Source organism: Drosophila ananassae, chromosome 2L (genome assembly GCF_017639315.1).
Source record: "Drosophila ananassae strain 14024-0371.13 chromosome 2L, ASM1763931v2, whole genome shotgun sequence".
Classification (NCBI taxonomy): Eukaryota; Metazoa; Arthropoda; class Insecta; order Diptera; family Drosophilidae; genus Drosophila; species Drosophila ananassae.
The window spans coordinates 587,282-605,668 of NC_057927.1; the positions used below are offsets into that span (position 1 = coordinate 587,282).

The following is an 18,387-nucleotide window of genomic DNA, read 5'->3' on the forward strand; positions in this document are numbered from 1 at the left end:
TCGCAGGCTATATTATAAAAAACTGTCATCCGATTTTCATCTGGCATACTTTAAAACAATGTAGAAACCTTTCCCCATCAAAATCCATCAACGTTTTGTCGCCACGATTTCGATAAATTTTTTGGAAGCATCCAGAAGTTGTTAAAAATGGTTTTCCAAGGATTTGTTTTTCTTTCGGAGGCTATATTATAAAAAACTGTTATCCGTCTTTAATCTGGCATACCTTAAAACAATCTAGGAACCTTTCTCCATCAAAATCCATCAACGTTTTGTCGCCACGATTTCGATAAATTTTTTGGAAGCATCCAGAAGTTGTTAAAAATGGTTTTCCAAGGATTTGTTTTTCTTTCGGAGGCTATATTATAAAAAACTGTTATCCGTCTTTAATCTGGCATACCTTAAAACAATCTAGGAACCTTTCTCCATCAAAATCCATCAACGTTTTGTCGCCACGATTTCGATAAATTTTTTGGAAGCATCCAGAAGTTGTTAAAAATGGTTTTCCAAAGTTTTGTGTCTCTTTCGCATTCACAAGTTGTTAAAAATGGTTTTCCAAGTATTTATTTTTCTTTCGCAGGCTATATTATAAAAAACTGTCATCCGATTTTCATCTGGCATACTTTAAAACAATGTAGAAACCTTTCCCCATCAAAATCTATCAACGTTTTGTCGCCACGATTTCGATAAATTTTTTGGAAGCATCCAGAAGTTGTTAAAAATGGTTTTCCAAGGATTTGTTTTTCTTTCGGAGGCTATATTATAAAAAACTGTTATCCGTCTTTAATCTGGCATACCTTAAAACAATCTAGGAACCTTTCTCCATCAAAATCCATCAACGTTTTGTCGCCACGATTTCGATAAATTTTTTGGAAGCATCCAGAAGTTGTTAAAAATGGTTTTCCAAGGATTTGTTTTTCTTTCGGAGGCTATATTATAAAAAACTGTTATCCGTCTTTAATCTGGCATACCTTAAAACAATCTAGGAACCTTTCTCCATCAATCCCCATTAACGTTTTGTCGCCACGGCTTCGATAAACTTTTTGGCAGCATCCAGAAGTTGTTAAAAATGGTTTTCCAAAGTTTTGTGTCTCTTTCGCATTCACAAGTTGTTAAAAATGGTTTTCCAAGTATTTATTTTTCTTTCGCAGGCTATATTATAAAAAACTGTCATCCGATTTTCATCTGGCATACTTTAAAACAATGTAGAAACCTTTCCCCATCAAAATCCATCAACGTTTTGTCGCCACGATTTCGATAAATTTTTTGGAAGCATCCAGAAGTTGTTAAAAATGGTTTTCCAAGGATTTGTTTTTCTTTCGGAGGCTATATTATAAAAAACTGTTATCCGTCTTTAATCTGGCATACCTTAAAACAGTCTAAGAACCCTTCCCCATCAAAATCCATCAACGTTTTGTCGCCACGGTTTCGATAAACTTTTTGGCAGCATCCAGAAGTTGTTAAAAATGGTTTTCCAAAGTTTTGTGTCTCTTTCGCATTCACAAGTTGTTAAAAATGGTTTTCCAAGTATTTATTTTTCTTTCGCAGGCTATATTATAAAAAACTGTCATCCGATTTTCATCTGGCATACTTTAAAACAATGTAGAAACCTTTCCCCATCAAAATCCATCAACGTTTTGTCGCCACGATTTCGATAAATTGTTTGGAAGCATCCAGAAGTTGTTAAAAATGGTTTTCCAAGGATTTGTTTTTCTTTCGGAGGCTATATTATAAAAAACTGTTATCCGTCTTTAATCTGGCATACCTTAAAACAATCTAGGAACCTTTCTCCATCAATCCCCATTAACGTTTTGTCGCCACGGCTTCGATAATTTTTTTGGCAGCATCCAGAAGTTGTTAAAAATGGTTTTCCAAGGATTTATTTCTCTTTCGAAGGCTATATTATTAAAGACTGTCATCCGATTTTCATCTGGCATACTTTAAAACAATCTAGGAACCTTTCTCCATTAATCCCTATCAACGTTTTGTCGCCACGGTTTCGATAAATTTTTTGGCAGCATCCAGAAGTTGTTAAAAATGGTTTTCCAATGATTTATTTCTCTTTCGAAGGCTATATTATTAAAGACTGTCATCCGATTTTCATCTGGCATACTTTAAAACAATCTAGGAACCTTTCTCCATTAATCCCTATCAACGTTTTGTCTCCTCGGTTTCGATAAATTTTTTGGCAACATCCAGAAGTTGTTAAAAATAGTTTTCCAAGGATTTATTTTTCTTTCGGAGGCTATATTATTAAAAACTGTTATCCGACTTTCATCTGGCATACTTTAAAACAATCTAGGAACTTTTCTCCATCAATCCCCATCAACGTTTTGCCGCTACGGTTTCGATAAATTTTTTGGCAGCATCCAGAAGTTGTTAAAAATGGTTTTCCAAAGTTTTGTGTCTCTTTCGCATTCACAAGTTGTTAAAAATGGTTTTCCAAGTATTTATTTTTCTTTCGCAGGCTATATTATTAAAAACTGTCATCCGATTTTCATCCGGCATACTTTAAAACAATGTAGAAACCTTTCCCCATCAAAATCCATCAACGTTTTGTCGCCACGATTTCGATAAATTTTTTGGAAGCATCCAGAAGTTGTTAAAAAAGGTTTTCCCAGAATTTATTTCTCTTTCGAAGGCTACATTATTAAAAACTGTCATCCGATTTTCATCTGGCATACTTTAAAACAATCTAGGAACTCTTCCCCATCAAAATCCATCAACGTTTTGTCGCCACGGATTCGATAAACTTTTTGGCAGCATCCAGAAGTTGTTAAAAATGGTTTTCCAAAGTTTTGTGTCTCTTTCGCATTCACAAGTTGTTAAAAATGGTTTTCCAAGTATTTATTTTTCTTTCGCAGGCTATATTATAAAAAACTGTCATCCGATTTTCATCTGGCATACTTTAAAACAATGTAGAAACCTTTCCCCATCAAAATCCATCAACGTTTTGTCGCCACGATTTCGATAAATTTTTTGGAAGCATCCAGAAGTTGTTAAAAATGGTTTTCCAAGGATTAGTTTTTCTTTCGGAGGCTATATTATAAAAAACTGTTATTCGTCTTTAATCTGGCATACCTTAAAACAATCTAGGAACCTTTCTCCATCAATCCCCATTAACGTTTTGTCGCCACGGCTTCGATAATTTTTTTGGCAGCATCCAGAAGTTGTTAAAAATGGTTTTCCAAGGATTTATTTCTCTTTCGAAGGCTATATTATTAAAATCAGTTATCCGTCTTTAATCTGGCGTCACTTAAAACAATCTAGGAACCTTTCTCCATAAATCCCCATTAACGTTTTGTCGCCACGGCTTCGATAATTTTTTTGGCAGCATCCAGAAGTTGTTAAAAATGGTTTTCCAAGGATTTATTTCTCTTTCGAAGGCTATATAATTAAAGACTGTCATCCGATTTTCATCTGGCATACTTTAAAACAATCTAGGAACCTTTCTCCATTAATCCCTATCAACGTTTTGTCGCCACGGTTTCGATAAATTTTTTGGCAGCATCCAGAAGTTGTTAAAAATGGTTTTCCAATGATTTATTTCTCTTTCGAAGGCTATATTATTAAAGACTGTCATCCGATTTTCATCTGGCATACTTTAAAACAATCTAGGAACCTTTCTCCATTAATCCCTATCAACGTTTTGTCTCCTCGGTTTCGATAAATTTTTTGGCAACATCCAGAAGTTGTTAAAAATGGTTTTCCAAGGATTTATTTTTCTTTCGAAGGCTATATTATTAAAAACTGTTATCCGACTTTCATCTGGCATACTTTAAAACAATCTAGGAACTTTTCTCCATCAATCCCCATCAACGTTTTGCCGCTACGGTTTCGATAAATTTGTTGGCAGCATTCAGAAGTTGTTAAAAATGGTTTTCCAAAGTTTTATGTCTCTTTCGCATTCACAAGTTGTTAAAAATGGTTTTCCAAGGATTTATTTTTCTTTCGGAGGCTATATTATAAAAACTGTTATCCGTCTTTAATCTGGCATACCTTAAAACAATCTTGGAACCTGTCTCCATCAATCCCCATTAACGTTTTGTCGCCACGGCTTCGATAATTTTTTTGGAAGCATCCAGAAGTTGTTAAAAATGGTTTTCCAAGGATTTATTTCTCTTTCGAAGGCTATATAATTAAAGACTGTCATCCGATTTTCATCTGGCATACTTTAAAACAATTTAGGAACCTTTCTCCATTACTCCCTATCAACGTTTTGTCGCCACGGTTTCGATAAATTTTTTGGTAGCATCCAGAAGTTGTTAAAAATGGTTTTCCAAGGATTTATTTTTCTTTCTATTCTAAAAACCATTCTACCATTCTAAAAATGGTTTTCCAAGGATTTATTTCTCTTTCGAAGGCCATTTATTAAAAACAGTTATCCGTCTTTAATCTGGCGTACCTTAAAACAATCTAGGAACCTGTCTCCATCAATCCCTATTAACGTTTTGTCGAAACGGTTTCGATAAATTTTTTAGCAGCATCCAGAAGTTGTTAAAAATGGTTTTCCAAGGATTTATTTCCCTTTCGAAGGCTATATTATTAAAGACTGTCATCCGATTTTCATCTGGCATACTTTGAAACAATCTAGGAACCTTTCCCCATCAATCTTCATCAACGTTTTGTCGCCACGGTTTCGATAAATTTTATGGCAGCATCCAGAAGTTGTTAGAAATGGTTTTCCAATGATTTATTTCTCTATCGCAGGCAATATTATTAAAAACTGTCATCCGATTTTCATCTGGCATACTTTAAAACAATCTAGGAACCTTTCTCCATTAATCCCTATCAACGTTTTGTCTCCTCGGTTTCGATAAATTTTTTGGCAACATCCAGAAGTTGTTAAAAATGGTTTTCCAAGGATTTATTTTTCTTTCGGAGGCTATATTATTAAAAACTGTTATCCGACTTTCATCTGGCATACTTTAAAACAATCTAGGAACTTTTCTCCATCAATCCCCATCAACGTTTTGCCGCTACGGTTTCGATAAATTTTTTGGCAGCATCCAGAAGTTGTTAAAAATGGTTTTCCAAAGTTTTGTGTCTCTTTCGCATTCACAAGTTGTTAAAAATGGTTTTCCAAGTATTTATTTTTCTTTCGCAGGCTATATTATTAAAAACTGTCATCCGATTTTCATCTGGCATACTTTAAAACAATCTAGGAACTCTTCCCCATCAAAATCCATCAACGTTTTGTCGCCACGGATTCGATAAACTTTTTGGCAGCATCCAGAAGTTGTTAAAATGGTTTTCCAAAGTTTTGTGTCTCTTTCGCATTCACAAGTTGTTAAAAATGGTTTTCCAAGTATTTATTTTTCTTTCGCAGGCTATATTATAAAAAACTGTCATCCGATTTTCATCTGGCATACTTTAAAACAATGTAGAAACCTTTCCCCATCAAAATCCATCAACGTTTTGTCGCCACGATTTCGATAAATTTTTTGGAAGCATCCAGAAGTTGTTAAAAATGGTTTTCCAAGGATTAGTTTTTCTTTCGGAGGCTATATTATAAAAAACTGTTATCCGTCTTTAATCTGGCATACCTCAAAACAATCTAGGAACCTTTCTCCATCAATCCCCATTAACGTTTTGTCGCCACGGCTTCGATAATTTTTTTGGCAGCATCCAGAAGTTGTTAAAAATGGTTTTCCAAGGATTTATTTCTCTTTCGAAGGCTATATTATTAAAGACTGTCATCCGATTTTCATCTGGCATACTTCAAAACAATTTAGGAACCTTTCTCCATTACTCCCTATCAACGTTTTGTCGCCACGGTTTCGATAAATTTTTTGGCAGCATCCAGAAGTTGTTAAAAATGGTTTTCCAAGGATTTATTTCTCTTTCGAAGGCTATATTATTAAAAACAGTTATCCGTCTTTAATCTGGCGTCACTTAAAACAATCTAGGAACCTGTCTCCATAAATCCCCATTAACGTTTTGTCGCCACGGCTTCGATAATTTTTTTGGCAGCATCCAGAAGTTGTTAAAAATGGTTTTCCAAGGATTTATTTCTCTTTCGAAGGCTATATAATTAAAGACTGTCATCCGATTTTCATCTGGCATACTTTAAAACAATCTAGGAACCTTTCTCCATTAATCCCTATCAACGTTTTGTCGCCACGGTTTCGATAAATTTTTTGGCAACATCCAGAAGTTGTTAAAAATGGTTTTCCAAGGATTTATTTTTCTTTCGGAGGCTATATTATTAAAAACTGTTATCCGACTTTCATCTGGCATACTTTAAAACAATCTAGGAACTTTTCTCCATCAATCCCCATCAACGTTTTGCCGCTACGGTTTCGATAAATTTGTTGGCAGCATTCAGAAGTTGTTAAAAATGGTTTTCCAAAGTTTTATGTCTCTTTCGCATTCACAAGTTGTTAAAAATGGTTTTCCAAGGATTTATTTTTCTTTCGGAGGCTATATTATAAAAACTGTTATCCGTCTTTAATCTGGCATACCTTAAAACAATCTTGGAACCTGTCTCCATCAATCCCCATTAACGTTTTGTCGCCACGGCTTCGATAATTTTTTTGGAAGCATCCAGAAGTTGTTAAAAATGGTTTTCCAAGGATTTATTTCTCTTTCGAAGGCTATATAATTAAAGACTGTCATCCGATTTTCATCTGGCATACTTTAAAACAATTTAGGAACCTTTCTCCATTACTCCCTATCAACGTTTTGTCGCCACGGTTTCGATAAATTTTTTGGTAGCATCCAGAAGTTGTTAAAAATGGTTTTCCAAGGATTTGTTTTTCTTTCTATTCTAAAAACCATTCTACCATTCTAAAAATGGTTTTCCAAGGATTTATTTCTCTTTCGAAGGCTATTTATTAAAAACAGTTATCCGTCTTTAATCTGGCGTACCTTAAAACAATCTAGGAACCTGTCTCCATCAATCCCTATTAACGTTTTGTCGCCACGGTTTCGATAAATTTTTTAGCAGCATCCAGAAGTTGTTAAAAATGGTTTTCCAAGGATTTATTTCCCTTTCGAAGGCTATATTATTAAAGACTGTCATCCGATTTTCATCTGGCATACTTTGAAACAATCTAGGAACCTTTCCCCATCAATCTTCATCAACGTTTTGTCGCCACGGTTTCGATAAATTTTTTGGCAGCATCCAGAAGTTGTTAAAAATGGTTTTCCAAGGATTTATTTCTCTATCGCAGGCAATATTATTAAAAACTGTCATCCGATTTTTATCTGGCATACTTTGAAACAATCTAGGAACCTTTCCCCATCAATCCCCATCAACGTTTTGTCGCCACGGTTTCGAGAAATTTTTTTGTCAGCATCCAGAAGTTGTTAAAAATTGTTTTCCAAAGTTTTGTGTCTCTTTCGCATTCACAAGTTGTTAAAAATGGTTTTCCAAGTATTTATTTTTCTTTCGCAGGCTATATTATAAAAAACTGTCATCCGATTTTCATCTGGCATACTTTAAAACAATCTAGAAACCTTTCCCCATCAATCTCCATCAACGTTTTGCCGCCACGGTTTTGATAAATTTTTTGGTAGCATTCAGAAGTTGTTAAAAATGGTTTTTCAAGGATTTATTTCTCTTTCGAAGGCTATATTATTAAAAACTGTCATCCGATTTTCATGTGGTATACTTTAACACAATCTAGGAACCCTTCCCCATCAATCCCCATCAACGTTTCGTCGCCACGGTTTCGATAAATTTTTTGGCAGCATCCATAAGTTGTTAAAAATGGTTTTCCAAGGATTTATTTCTCTTTCGAAGGCTATATTATTAAATACTGTCATCCGATTTTCATCTGGCATACTTTAAAACAATCAAGGAACTATTCCCCATCAATCCCCATTAACGTTTTGTCGCCACGGTTTCGATAAATTTTTTGGCAGCATTCAGAAGTTTTAAAAAATGGTTTTCCAAAGTTTTGTGTCTCTTTCGCATTCACAAGTTGTTAAAAATGGTTTTCCAACCGTGGCGCCCATTAACCGTGGCGCCAAAACGTTAATGGGGATTGATGGATACAGGTTCCTAGCTTATTTTGAAGTCCGCCAGATGAAAATCGGATAACTGTTTTTTATTATATAGCCTTCGAAAGATACACAAAAACCTGGAAAACCATTTTTAAAAACTTCTACATAAATGCTGACAAAAAATTTTACGGAACCGCGGCGCCAAGGCGTGGATGGGGATTAATGGGGACCGGTTCCTAGATTGTTTTAAAGTATGCCAGATGAAAATCGGATAATAATATAGCCTTCGAAAGGGATACAAATCCGCTGAAAACCATATTTAACGACTTCTGAATGCTGGAAAAAAGATCGATGGGGGACGGTTCCTAGATTATTTTAAATTGTGGCAGCGGTTTATTTCGCTAAAACTGTGATGTGTTTCTAGCGTTTTTTATCGCTCTTTCTGTCATTAAAACATCAATATTTTTTAACTAGATATTTGTAGAACAATAAACTCTAGTTTTTGATGGAAAAATGGCGATGTTTTGAAAAACCGCCAGAAAAACATCACTGTTGTGACGAGAAAACGGCTAGATGTTGATCGCTATTTTCCAGCGCTTTTCTAGCGATTGCAAGACTTCTATAAAAAGGAAGTTTGCTATTGGGTGGTTTAATGTTACAGGTTTGTCAAAAGTCACATCGAAAGGCATTTGCCGGCAGTCAGATGTGGAATTGGTTCTATGCCAAACTTGAAATTTTACGTACTTCTTGGCGGTCACCTTGACTTTCTGACCTTTGCGCCCACATGAATTTTCAAACTCCAATATATTGAATTATTTCTTGGTTTATTTCACAACGACTATAATGCGGCTTAAACAATCGTTTAGCTTAGCTAATAAAATTCATGTTTTCATTTAAAATTAAGAGTCATAAATGATAAAAAGAAAACTACAGCCTAATACACGATTACGAAAAAATGTAATGGATAGTGGTTATGAGTTGTATAGCCCAAAATCGAATAATGCTAAGTTTCATTATAATTTCGATATTACGGTTCCTACGCATTGGCACTATTGCCATTTGCTTTGAGTAGATGCAATTTGGTTGAAATGGGTCTTAGCGATGTTGAGGACAATGGCGATGACAACAATGATGATGGGGATGTGGCCGCCCCTGAGGAGGATTGCGGGTAGATAGAGGTGCCAGAGAATCCAGTTGTGCTGCTGACAGGGCTTCGACTGAAGGGCACTGGTCTGGAATAATCTGTCAATGGTTGTGGTGGGTCTGTGGTTCGGAACTCTTCCGGTAGCTCCCCCCTATACTCTCCAAATTGGGGCGTGGTCCGCACCAGCTGCTCCAGGGCGGTTATCCCAAACGAGTGTCGTACATTGGGAGCATCCAGCTTTGGAGGTAACACGAGACTGCTGTCCACCACGGACTTTCCATCGAAGGTGTAGAGAGCTCCGCTGGGAAGGCTGGCGTGGGGAATCTTCCGGTTGTCCGGCGGTAGGTAGTAAGTGTCTATGCGTTCTGCTGCAGATGCTATGCGATCGTCAGCTTCCTGCTCCATTTCATCCACGTAAAGCTCTTCATCGACTGCGTCGGGCCCGAACAAATCCGTCAAGAATCCGACATCCGGTGAGCGGCTAGTGCTAGTTGAGTCCGTAGTTGGATTTGTAATCTTTCCCTCTAGCTTCACATCGTCTAATCGCTCCCGTTCAGGATCGTATTCTTCAGCTTCAGCTTTAAGATGTGCGTCTAACTCATCGTCTAAAAGTTCGTCTAGTGTGGGCTTTTTGAACTGCGAGTCGGAGGACAGAGTGTGCTCCAGCGCCGCCGTGGGCAACCTTAGAGCCGAAGCCGTTGGATTCACCTTCAGCCCATTGGTGTTCTCCAACATTTTGGAAGAGTTTGTGCTGTCCAATGGAGAGGGGATGAACATCGGTTCGAAGCTTTGTGTCTCACCGCCACCGTTTTGAGCTGTCAGGAAGAGGGTGTCCGTTTCCATTACCTCGTCGATTTCGATGCCAGGATCTTCGCGTCGATGGGCCACCTGGTCAATAATCTCCTTTGGCAACTGGACACCACTGCCATCAGTCCGCATAATGGGACGAAACCCGCTCTCCACGATTACGGTGTCGGGCTTGAAGCCATGATTCACGGCTGGTTTCATGCTGGCGATTTCCTCCAAGGAGGGTTCCTTGATCGGAATACGTTTCACTAGCTCTGTTGATTCTCTTGTAGTGACGGCTACCGGGCTGGAAGTTGGCGGAGGGCTCGCCCCTGACATCTGATTCCCCTTGATTTTGTGGTTCAAGAAGGCGTTGTTCTTTATGGACCCCTGGGGCTCCAGATCGCCATAGGGAACTGGAATTTTTAGCTTACTTTTCGGCTTGGAGCCCGCTTCTATACCTCCCAGTTCCGTGGGCTGGCCCAGGAGAAGCACTGAGGCAGCTAGAGGCTGCAGGGGAAACGGCTTTTCCTTGACGAAGGGCTTGAGCAGACCCGGCACCGGCTTCCTGTAGTGACTCACAATAAGGGAAGGCTGCTGCAATATAACCGGGTGCGGGTGCTGCTGAGGCAGCACAGCTGGTCGGGAGGCTGGAACCTTTTTTATGGGAGCGGGAAACGGCCGGCGTCCTGGAAGCTTCACTGGATGAAAGAGCGGAGCGTTTTGCGGCGGCCGCAGAAACTCCGACAAGCCAATGGTTTTCTGGGTCAACGCTGGAAGATTAGCAGTTAGATTGTGATGATGCAAATGGATTTGGGACTGAGATGCATGCGGGTGCAAGTGGTGCGGATGCAAGCGATGCAAGTGCTGGAGGTGTGGATGGACGAGATGGGGGGCAGCCGCGAGGATAGGCAGCTTTAGGTTTTGGGGAGGTGATACAGTTGCGGGTGCGGATGGAAATGGGGATGCGGATGGAGCTGCGTTAAATTTTGGATGAGTTTGGGTCTCGCCCAGCAGAATCTCGGGTATTGAGCTGCTCTCGCTTGGATTCAGGTTCGGGTTCAGTTGGAAAATCGGGTTCGGTTTCTGGCTCGGGTACAAGTTCGGTTTTGGAATCGGTTTCTGGTGGAAATGTTGCGGTTGGGGGGACTGACTCCTTAGTAGGCTCTCCTCGAGAGCCTCAGCAGCGCGGATGCCATCTGAAATCAGTTTGGTTATTTCCGAAGATTTCGTTATTTCAAAGCTTAGTTTGGGCGGTGTCCCATTCATATTGTGGTTCTTAATCAAATCGGTTTGGTGCTTCAATAAAAAATTATCGTTGGCGCTGACCTTTGTTTCGTGCCTCAGTGAGGCTGCTGCCGTCTCCCCGGCGAGCTCTTCGATCACGGGAGCGGACTCGGCGGGAATTCTGATCTCGTGTCTTTCAGAGGCCGATGCCTTGAGTCCGCCCGCCTCCGAGTCACAAGAGTCGTGGACGTGGATCTTCCATCCCAGGTAGCGGTGAGTGAAGCAGTGATAGTACACGGTGTCCGGCGTGTTCCTATCCGGCTTCCAGCTGATGACGCCCGGCTCTCCTGAGTCGCACTTCAGAGTGAGGGTGCGTTGGTAGGCGCCAAAGGACTGGTAGTCGTCCGCCGGAGGACCCTCTACGTCAGGAGTCCAGTTGCAGAGGCGACCCACGCCAGTGGGTGTCACCTGACCGGAACGGGAGCGGTGCACACCCGCAAAGATGCGAACGGCCTGTAAACAAATGCATGAAAATTGTTATTTCATCTTTCTTTCCAGGGTTTCACCAAAGATGTCTCTTTTTACATATCGCAAGGCAATATCTATAGTATAAATAATAATAGTTCTTCTAAGTTACGTACCTTCTTTTCCTCCTCGCGTTTGTGTTCGTATCCTCCGACAGGATCGTCGCTGATGTAGAACGGATGGTATTTGGCTGGAATGTCTGGGTTATTGCCGCCTTCCACCACGAAGGTGTAGGTCCTGCCGCGTACAACGTGAATCTCCGGAATCAGAAGTCCGTTAATGTACCAGGAAATACCCCAGCCAACGTGACCTGCGTATCATTCTGTTGTGTTGAGAATATTTCAATTTGCTTACAAATATTCCTTACCTGTGATGGCCGGATATCCATGCTTTCCCCCAGTGGGACCCATTTGGGCATAGAACACCCCATCCTCTGGCTCATGGCACTGAATAGCTGGGATGTCCCAGGCCCCGTTGCTATTCACCGGCTTTGGAGTGGGTACCGGCCTCCGTTGGGTGACGATCGCGGTTTCCTGGCGCCTTTGGGGCGGCTGGCGATGCAGTGCCTCAGCCCGATTCTCATAAAACTCCTCCTCGGGTTCTCCCTTGGGCCTGCCAGCCGGCGGGTAGCCCGCGCCCCCCGTCGAGCTCTGCGCCGGAGCAGAGGCAGAGTCATCGGGCTCGTCGGAGGAGCTACTTCCAGGACGGGCGCCCTCTGGCAAGGGGCAGTTCCACTTCGGCTGGCGGCCGAACTCGATCTGGTGCAGGTGCTTGTTGTAGAAGGTGTGGAACGACACCTCCTGGTAATCGTTCAGAGGGCCAATGGCCCAGACCACCGATTCGGCATCCGTCACGGAAATGGGCAGGTCGAGGCGATCGGTGGCGGCCAGGGACCGCTGGTAGGTGACGATCGAGTAGCCATTCACCATGGCGGCGTTCAGCAGTCTAATCGAGTTGGTTTTCTCCGAAATCTTGGTGTCCGGACAGGCGCCACGCCCACCCGAGCACTGGGCCTTGCCCTCCAGGAAGTAGTCCTGCGCGAATCCGTTTCCAGTCTGTGGGTCCACCCAGGCTACCACGGCATCGGCGCCGATCATCTGACTTATGTTCCTGTTTGGCGAAATGCCAAAGGACATATAGTGGTTGGGCTCTGGAGGAACAGTTATAGGAGGAAATTAGTAAGCTTTCAACTTGCAACAAATATATAATTAAATTAAAGCGAAATGTAATGGGATTTAACCATGCTCCAAGTGAGGAGTGGCAGAGTGGCAGAAAGACTAATCTGATCTGATCTGAACTGAACCGAACCGGTCGGGAGGCAGGCAGAATCTTCCCAGTGGAAATTCCTTTCGGCATTCTTAGCGGTTGAAAATTGCAGCTCCAACTCCCCGCTTTGGCGTAAGACCAGTGGCAGAGCTCGAGGCAACAAATCTCCGCAGACTCTTGGGGCCTCCATGCCCCGATCTATCCATCTGTTCATCTGCCCATGTGCTCATTTGTCCACTCGTCCGTTTGTCCACCCATTAAAGCCAGCACTCGAGTTGCGCAATAAAACCAGTCGTCATAATGCGCAACTTGTTATTCCGACGATGCCGATGCCGATGCCGATGCTGACTCTGATGCTGATGCTGCTGCCGTGGATGCTGATCGGTCAATTTGGATGCTAACTGGATTTTATTGTTGCCATCCAAGCAGCCGAGTCCGCGGCCCCTTCCCTGCTAACTGTACTCGATAAAATGTCAAAGCATCATAAATCAGCAGCAGCACTCGCCCCGGCACTCAGTAACCCAGTAACTCATGGGATAGGTCAGGCAAAGGGATTGGCTTTTGTCTGAAGAGTTCCTAAGACACATAGCGCGCTCAAAAAAGTTTACTTAGAGATGCTATCAGGGGCTTTGTCTGAAGGTCTATCGCGATTCAGATCATCGTGGAAGCTCTTGGTTATTTGAGGGAGTGTACGAGGTGGTTTTCAAATTGAATCAAGTTTCAGTTAAAATAATGAATAATAAAGTGGACAGCCCAGCAACTTACCCAGTTTGGCCACCAACTGGACCACTATGCTTTCGCCGGCCACTGCCCAGCGAACCTCGAAGGCCAGGTCGTCGTAGAGCACCTCGCAGTTGAGCTTCGACTGGAAGAGATTCGTGGAAGGGAAGGTTTCGATTGGAGTAGGATACGGAATCGGATATGGGATGTGGGATGTGGAGTGTGGAGTGTGGAGAGAGGAAATGGAAGAAGGGTATGGGTATGGAAGTGTGGGTGTGTGTGAGCGGGAAGAGGGGAAAGCGTTGCCAAAGTCAGAATTTTGAACGTACCCGGGATGATTGCGATTTTGTTTTGCTGTGTTCGAAAGTTTTTGCTTTTGAGTAGATTTTGGTTCTGAAATTCTTTGAATAAGTTCGTTATGAAGCAACATACAAAATGAAAAATGTTTTTGATTTCGCTAGGGGTTAGTAGGTTACAGGCGTGTAGGGACGGTGGGAGAGTGTGTTTGTGTGTGCTCGTGTGGTGTGGTGGTGTGGTGGTGTGGCAGTGGTGGGTTGTGTTGTGTGGGTTCGGGGCGAAGGAACAGATACGACTCAGTCCCACACAGATTTCATTTTGTATAAGACGCTCCCGGACAAGACCCGGACATTTCAAGCAAAAGCTGACCAAGACAACAAAACACAAATAACAAGCAGGTGAGTATAACAAAGACACATGTATATTATAGAATGTGTTTGCACACTTATGTACGAGTATATGTATATATAAATATATATATTTTTCATCTCCTCCGCCATCCGCAAAGTCAATAGGCGCTTCTCGCCCATTGCAATGCCAGCTTACAGTCTAGGAATTTCCGGCCACGTGCCGCAGCCGTGGAGCCGGACGCGGTTCGCAATTAGCTTGCTTGGATAAATATTCTTTTTGTTTCTTGTTTTTGTTTTTGTTTTGCATACACAACAATAAGTTAATTGCATAAATAGAATCGAACACACATCCCCACATTAGCTTTCAGCGCTGCAGCTCGCTGAGGACCTGGCTGGCGTTCTTCTTTACCTGTGGACTGATGCCGAGCATCTTCAGCGAGGGCGGGACGTTGAGGCCCTCCGGGAGGCGGACGTGGCCGAAGTCCACGGTGAAGGCCTCGCACCAGACACCGAAGTGGCCGATGTCGAAGATGGTGAGGTCCTCCGGCAGGGTCAGCACGATGGTCTTGCGCTCGTAGCGCCGCAGAGGGTTCTCCTTGCCGTTCTCGTCCGGGATCCGGAGGCCCTCCGGCGTGGGGCGCTGTCCTCGGCCCACCCAGAACTTGGCATCTGCAAGGACAAGAGGGCGGGAGATGAATGCGAGGTCTTGTACCTTCTAAATTCCATCACTGTGCTTGCCACTTTTCGCATTTTTGATAATCCCTAGACTAGTTTAACAGATCTCTTTGGGTGCTACCTACCTGGCGCCTCCCCGTCGTAGCTGAAGTTGGGCACCAGCAGGGTCTGGGCGTCGACGATCACGATGTTGTCGGAGGCCACTCCGTGGACACCCCTCAGGGCACTAATCTTCTGCGGCCGGGGAAAGTCCAGGTTGGCCGGAATGGCTACATCGCCGAAGTTCACAGCGAATTCGTCGCACCAAACGGAGAACCACTTGATGTCCCGCAGAGTCTTGCCTTCGGGCAGCGACAGGGTTATGTCCTTGTTCCGATAGCGCCGGGTCAGCGAGGCGGTGCCTCCCCGCTCGTCCCTCAGGCGGGCGGCGCCCTCGTTACTGGGCTTGGCCGTGTTTCCCACGTAGAAGTAGGCGGCCGGGGCCTCGCCGTCATAGTTGAACTTCTTGATGAAGATGGTCCGCGAATCCACGGCGTACACGTCGCCGGAGACCCCGTGGTGCAGCCGGGTCAGGGCCCCGATCTTGGTGCCGTAGTACGGGTAGGCGGCATCTCCGAAGTCGAAACCTGCAAGCAAACGAAAAACAAAGTGCGATTCGGTGAGATTAGGGACCAAAACAAAAGACTTGGGCAACAAACTCGGGTGGGCCGAGTCAATGGGTAACGAAAACAAAGACGGCAGCTCTGCTGCCACTTAACGAGCACCTAATTAGCTATACACCGTGAGAAACTAATTGCGTATAACATTTGGAAATATGTGTTGGTCTCGAAGTCGCTGGCCACTGCTTCCAGTGCGCGCCATTTGCATATCAACGGGTTTTAGGCCAAACAAATGAGCCAAACAACCAGCCCAAACACCGTTCTAAATGGAGTGCGTCACAGCTCTAGCTCGATTGCTTTGGGCCGCAGGAAGTTTCGGATTTACGGATTTACGGCAAATAAATTTTGAAAAGAGCCCGAAGTTCGCCGGGGCGTGTAAAGCCTCCACACAGAACAACAACTGCCCCGGGCCTTGATGGGCAGGCACTAACACAACTCTCGGGGAGATGAATGGTTCTAAGCCGACTTAATGGGGCAACTTTGGTTGCTTTGTGGTCTGGCGAATTTCGCTTCGATTTCCAAAAATTCCCACTTCACCTTCACAAAGTTGTTGTTCAAATTCAATTTATTTGTGTTTTATTACAATCGTTGTTGCTTTGTTATCTAATTTTTATTTATTTCTTTGCTCATGGGCCAAAAACACGTTTGGTTTTTTAACTGCCATCAAATGGGTTTTGGTTTGCGACTCGGTCGCCATGGCCTGCAGTTATTTTTTATTTTTGACACAACTCGATTGGTTTAAAGCCCGCTGGCAGCCCGGCTGGCTCACTTCGCCGCGGCCATGGCTGTGGCGGCTGCTGCTCCAAATATTTCGCAGACACGGACGAGTCTTTCTAGTTTGGGGCCAGAACCCGGGCCTGTCGGCCTGTAGATTTGTCGGCCATGGTTCTGCCCAGCCGATTTCAATTTCCGCCTGGTTGGCCCAGAATCCATCACCGCTCTGAGCTCGGTATGCAAAATGCCAAAGGTGCAATTAAAAGCCCCCACTCCGGCCTATCAATGATGATCGTAAGCTACCAGCTATTGGCGTTCGAGTATTGGCCAAGTTAACCCCAAGGAACTTGTCGGGTCGGGGCCAATTGCCAGTCACTCGAAGCGACGCGGCTTGCGAAATCGGCAGAGAGAGTAAAGCCACATTGCATATGCAAACGCGGGTCGGAAACTGCAATGAGGAGGCACTCGCAAAGACCCGATATTCGATGTGATGAACAAAAGTCAACTAAAGTTTTCTTCGATGGCTAGCTCCTTCTAGCTCCTTCCACTCCGCACACAGCCACTGCCAACCGAACACCGAACACCGAGACCTACTTTCCCACCGCCTGGTCCAATCACTAGGAGGTCTCCGAAATGGAATCAAGGAAACTGGCCAGAAATTTATGCAAAACTCAGGTGGAAATGCTAATGCAGTCCGTCAGTGGGACAATTGTCATCTCTGTTTTTCGGCCAGCCAGCAGCCGGTTCAATGGTCAGCAGCGAATCGCTTGCCATAAACGATCATAATGCTGTTAAATATTCATCTGGCGCACAGCCACAAAAGATGATATACACTCGGATCGGAATCGGACTCGGACTCGGACGCGGCGTGTCATTGAGCTCTATGTGGGCTCATTGTCTGGCCGCCCTCTAGCCATAAACACTGGCCACTAATCTAGTTTCGGCTGCTGCGACTCCGCACTCTGTCTGTATTCGCGTCTGTAGGTGTCTCTGGCTCTGCGGCGCTGGCTGTGTGTTGCCTGCATCTCTATCCGTTCAATTTGCATCACAATGGCACTTATAAATCACTGCCCGGGGTACTTACAGCTTAATGCGGCCAATAGGCCAAATAGCAGCAGCCAAGGTTTATCCTTCATTGCCAGCATGGCTAACGGCTAGCTAACGGTTGCCTCACTGTATCTGAGAGTGTGTCTGAACTGTGTGTATCTGCGTATCTGCGCGTGTCTCTCGTACTCCGTACTCCTTTCAGAGGACCTTCTAGTCCTGGACTGCGACACGCACTGCGACAAACTACGACAATGAGGTGATCACTCGCGATTCGGACTCGATCCAGGGACTCTGTAAGGGGGCTCCACTGTGCCTGGGACTCGCGACCGGTCGCAACGAACTCCAAAACCGCTCTGATCGCTGCGTCTGCGCTGTCGGCGAAGAGTTGAAAAACTTTCGGCCCCACAGCCGGCGCACCTCCCCCTCGCCCCCTCTCACCTGAGCCCACTACCTGGGCGCTGCTCTGCGCTCTCGCTCTGCCGGCGGCGACTGCAGCTACGGCGCCAGCCGCTCTGCCGGGTTTCTGGTTTTGCAGTTAATGTCTCTGCCGCTGCTGCGTCTATTGATTTTGCGACCAATGTGGCTGCTGTTAATAATTTTGTATCTGCCACTGTTGCTGTTTTGGTGGTGAGCCCCCAGCCTTCCGAGCCATCTGCGGCGGCAGTAATTACCGCGCTGTTTCTGTCGATGCTCGGCTCCAAAGCGCCAAAAACTTCAAACGCCTTTCTGCCGCGGCGCCTTTCGGCGAACTCGAACCCATTTTTTGCACACCTCCTGTCATTTGTCACGCAGTTGTCTGCTTTGTTTACGCTTGCAGATCCAAGCGATGTTCTGCGTTTCGAACTTGTTTCTTGACAATGCCATATATTTTAGTCAAGTTATGAGCTGGGCTGGGAGTGCGGCCAGGCTGGACAGGCCAGACTATCCTGACTATGAAATTCACACGAAAGTACACTCACTTCACGGGAAGCTGCCTTTCCAATTGCTCCCCCAATTACCGGATTAGATAATCGCCCATCTGCTGCTATCT

General features: G+C 43.9%; 1 protein-coding gene across 2 annotated transcripts; it reads right to left on the bottom strand.

The window, feature by feature from the left end:
- Positions 1–8,754: 8,754 nt before the first annotated feature.
- On the bottom strand, positions 8,755–17,745 carry LOC6500255 (protein Skeletor, isoforms B/C). 2 transcript variants are annotated; one of them, XM_001952894.4, is made up of 8 exons: positions 17,395–17,745; positions 15,063–15,563; positions 14,672–14,931; positions 13,661–13,760; positions 11,997–12,779; positions 11,746–11,939; positions 11,207–11,617; positions 10,892–11,076 (listed from the first exon to the last, which is right to left on the bottom strand). In XM_001952894.4, exons 1-8 carry the CDS (start codon positions 17,453–17,455, stop codon positions 11,035–11,037), a joined length of 2,352 nt encoding a protein of 783 aa, XP_001952929.1. In that variant the 5' UTR covers positions 17,456–17,745; the 3' UTR covers positions 10,892–11,034. The 2 variants fall into 2 exon arrangements, with proteins under 2 accessions (XP_014766456.1, XP_001952929.1); XM_014910970.2 differs by having other exon boundaries at positions 8,755–11,617.
- Positions 17,746–18,387: the final 642 nt, after the last annotated feature.

Excerpts from the sequence above, each read along its gene's own strand:
- LOC6500255 (XM_014910970.2), bottom strand. The coding sequence starts at position 17,455 with ATGCTGGCAATGAAGGATAAACCTTGGCTGCTGCTATTTGGCCTATTG. Across the intron at positions 13,761-14,671 it reads TGCTCGGCATCAGTCCACAG|TCGAAGCTCAACTGCGAGGT; the intron begins GTAAAGAAGAAC and ends AATCTCTTCCAG. Across the intron at positions 11,618-11,745 it reads AACGCGAGGAGGAAAAGAAG|GCCGTTCGCATCTTTGCGGG; the intron begins GTACGTAACTTA and ends ATTTGTTTACAG.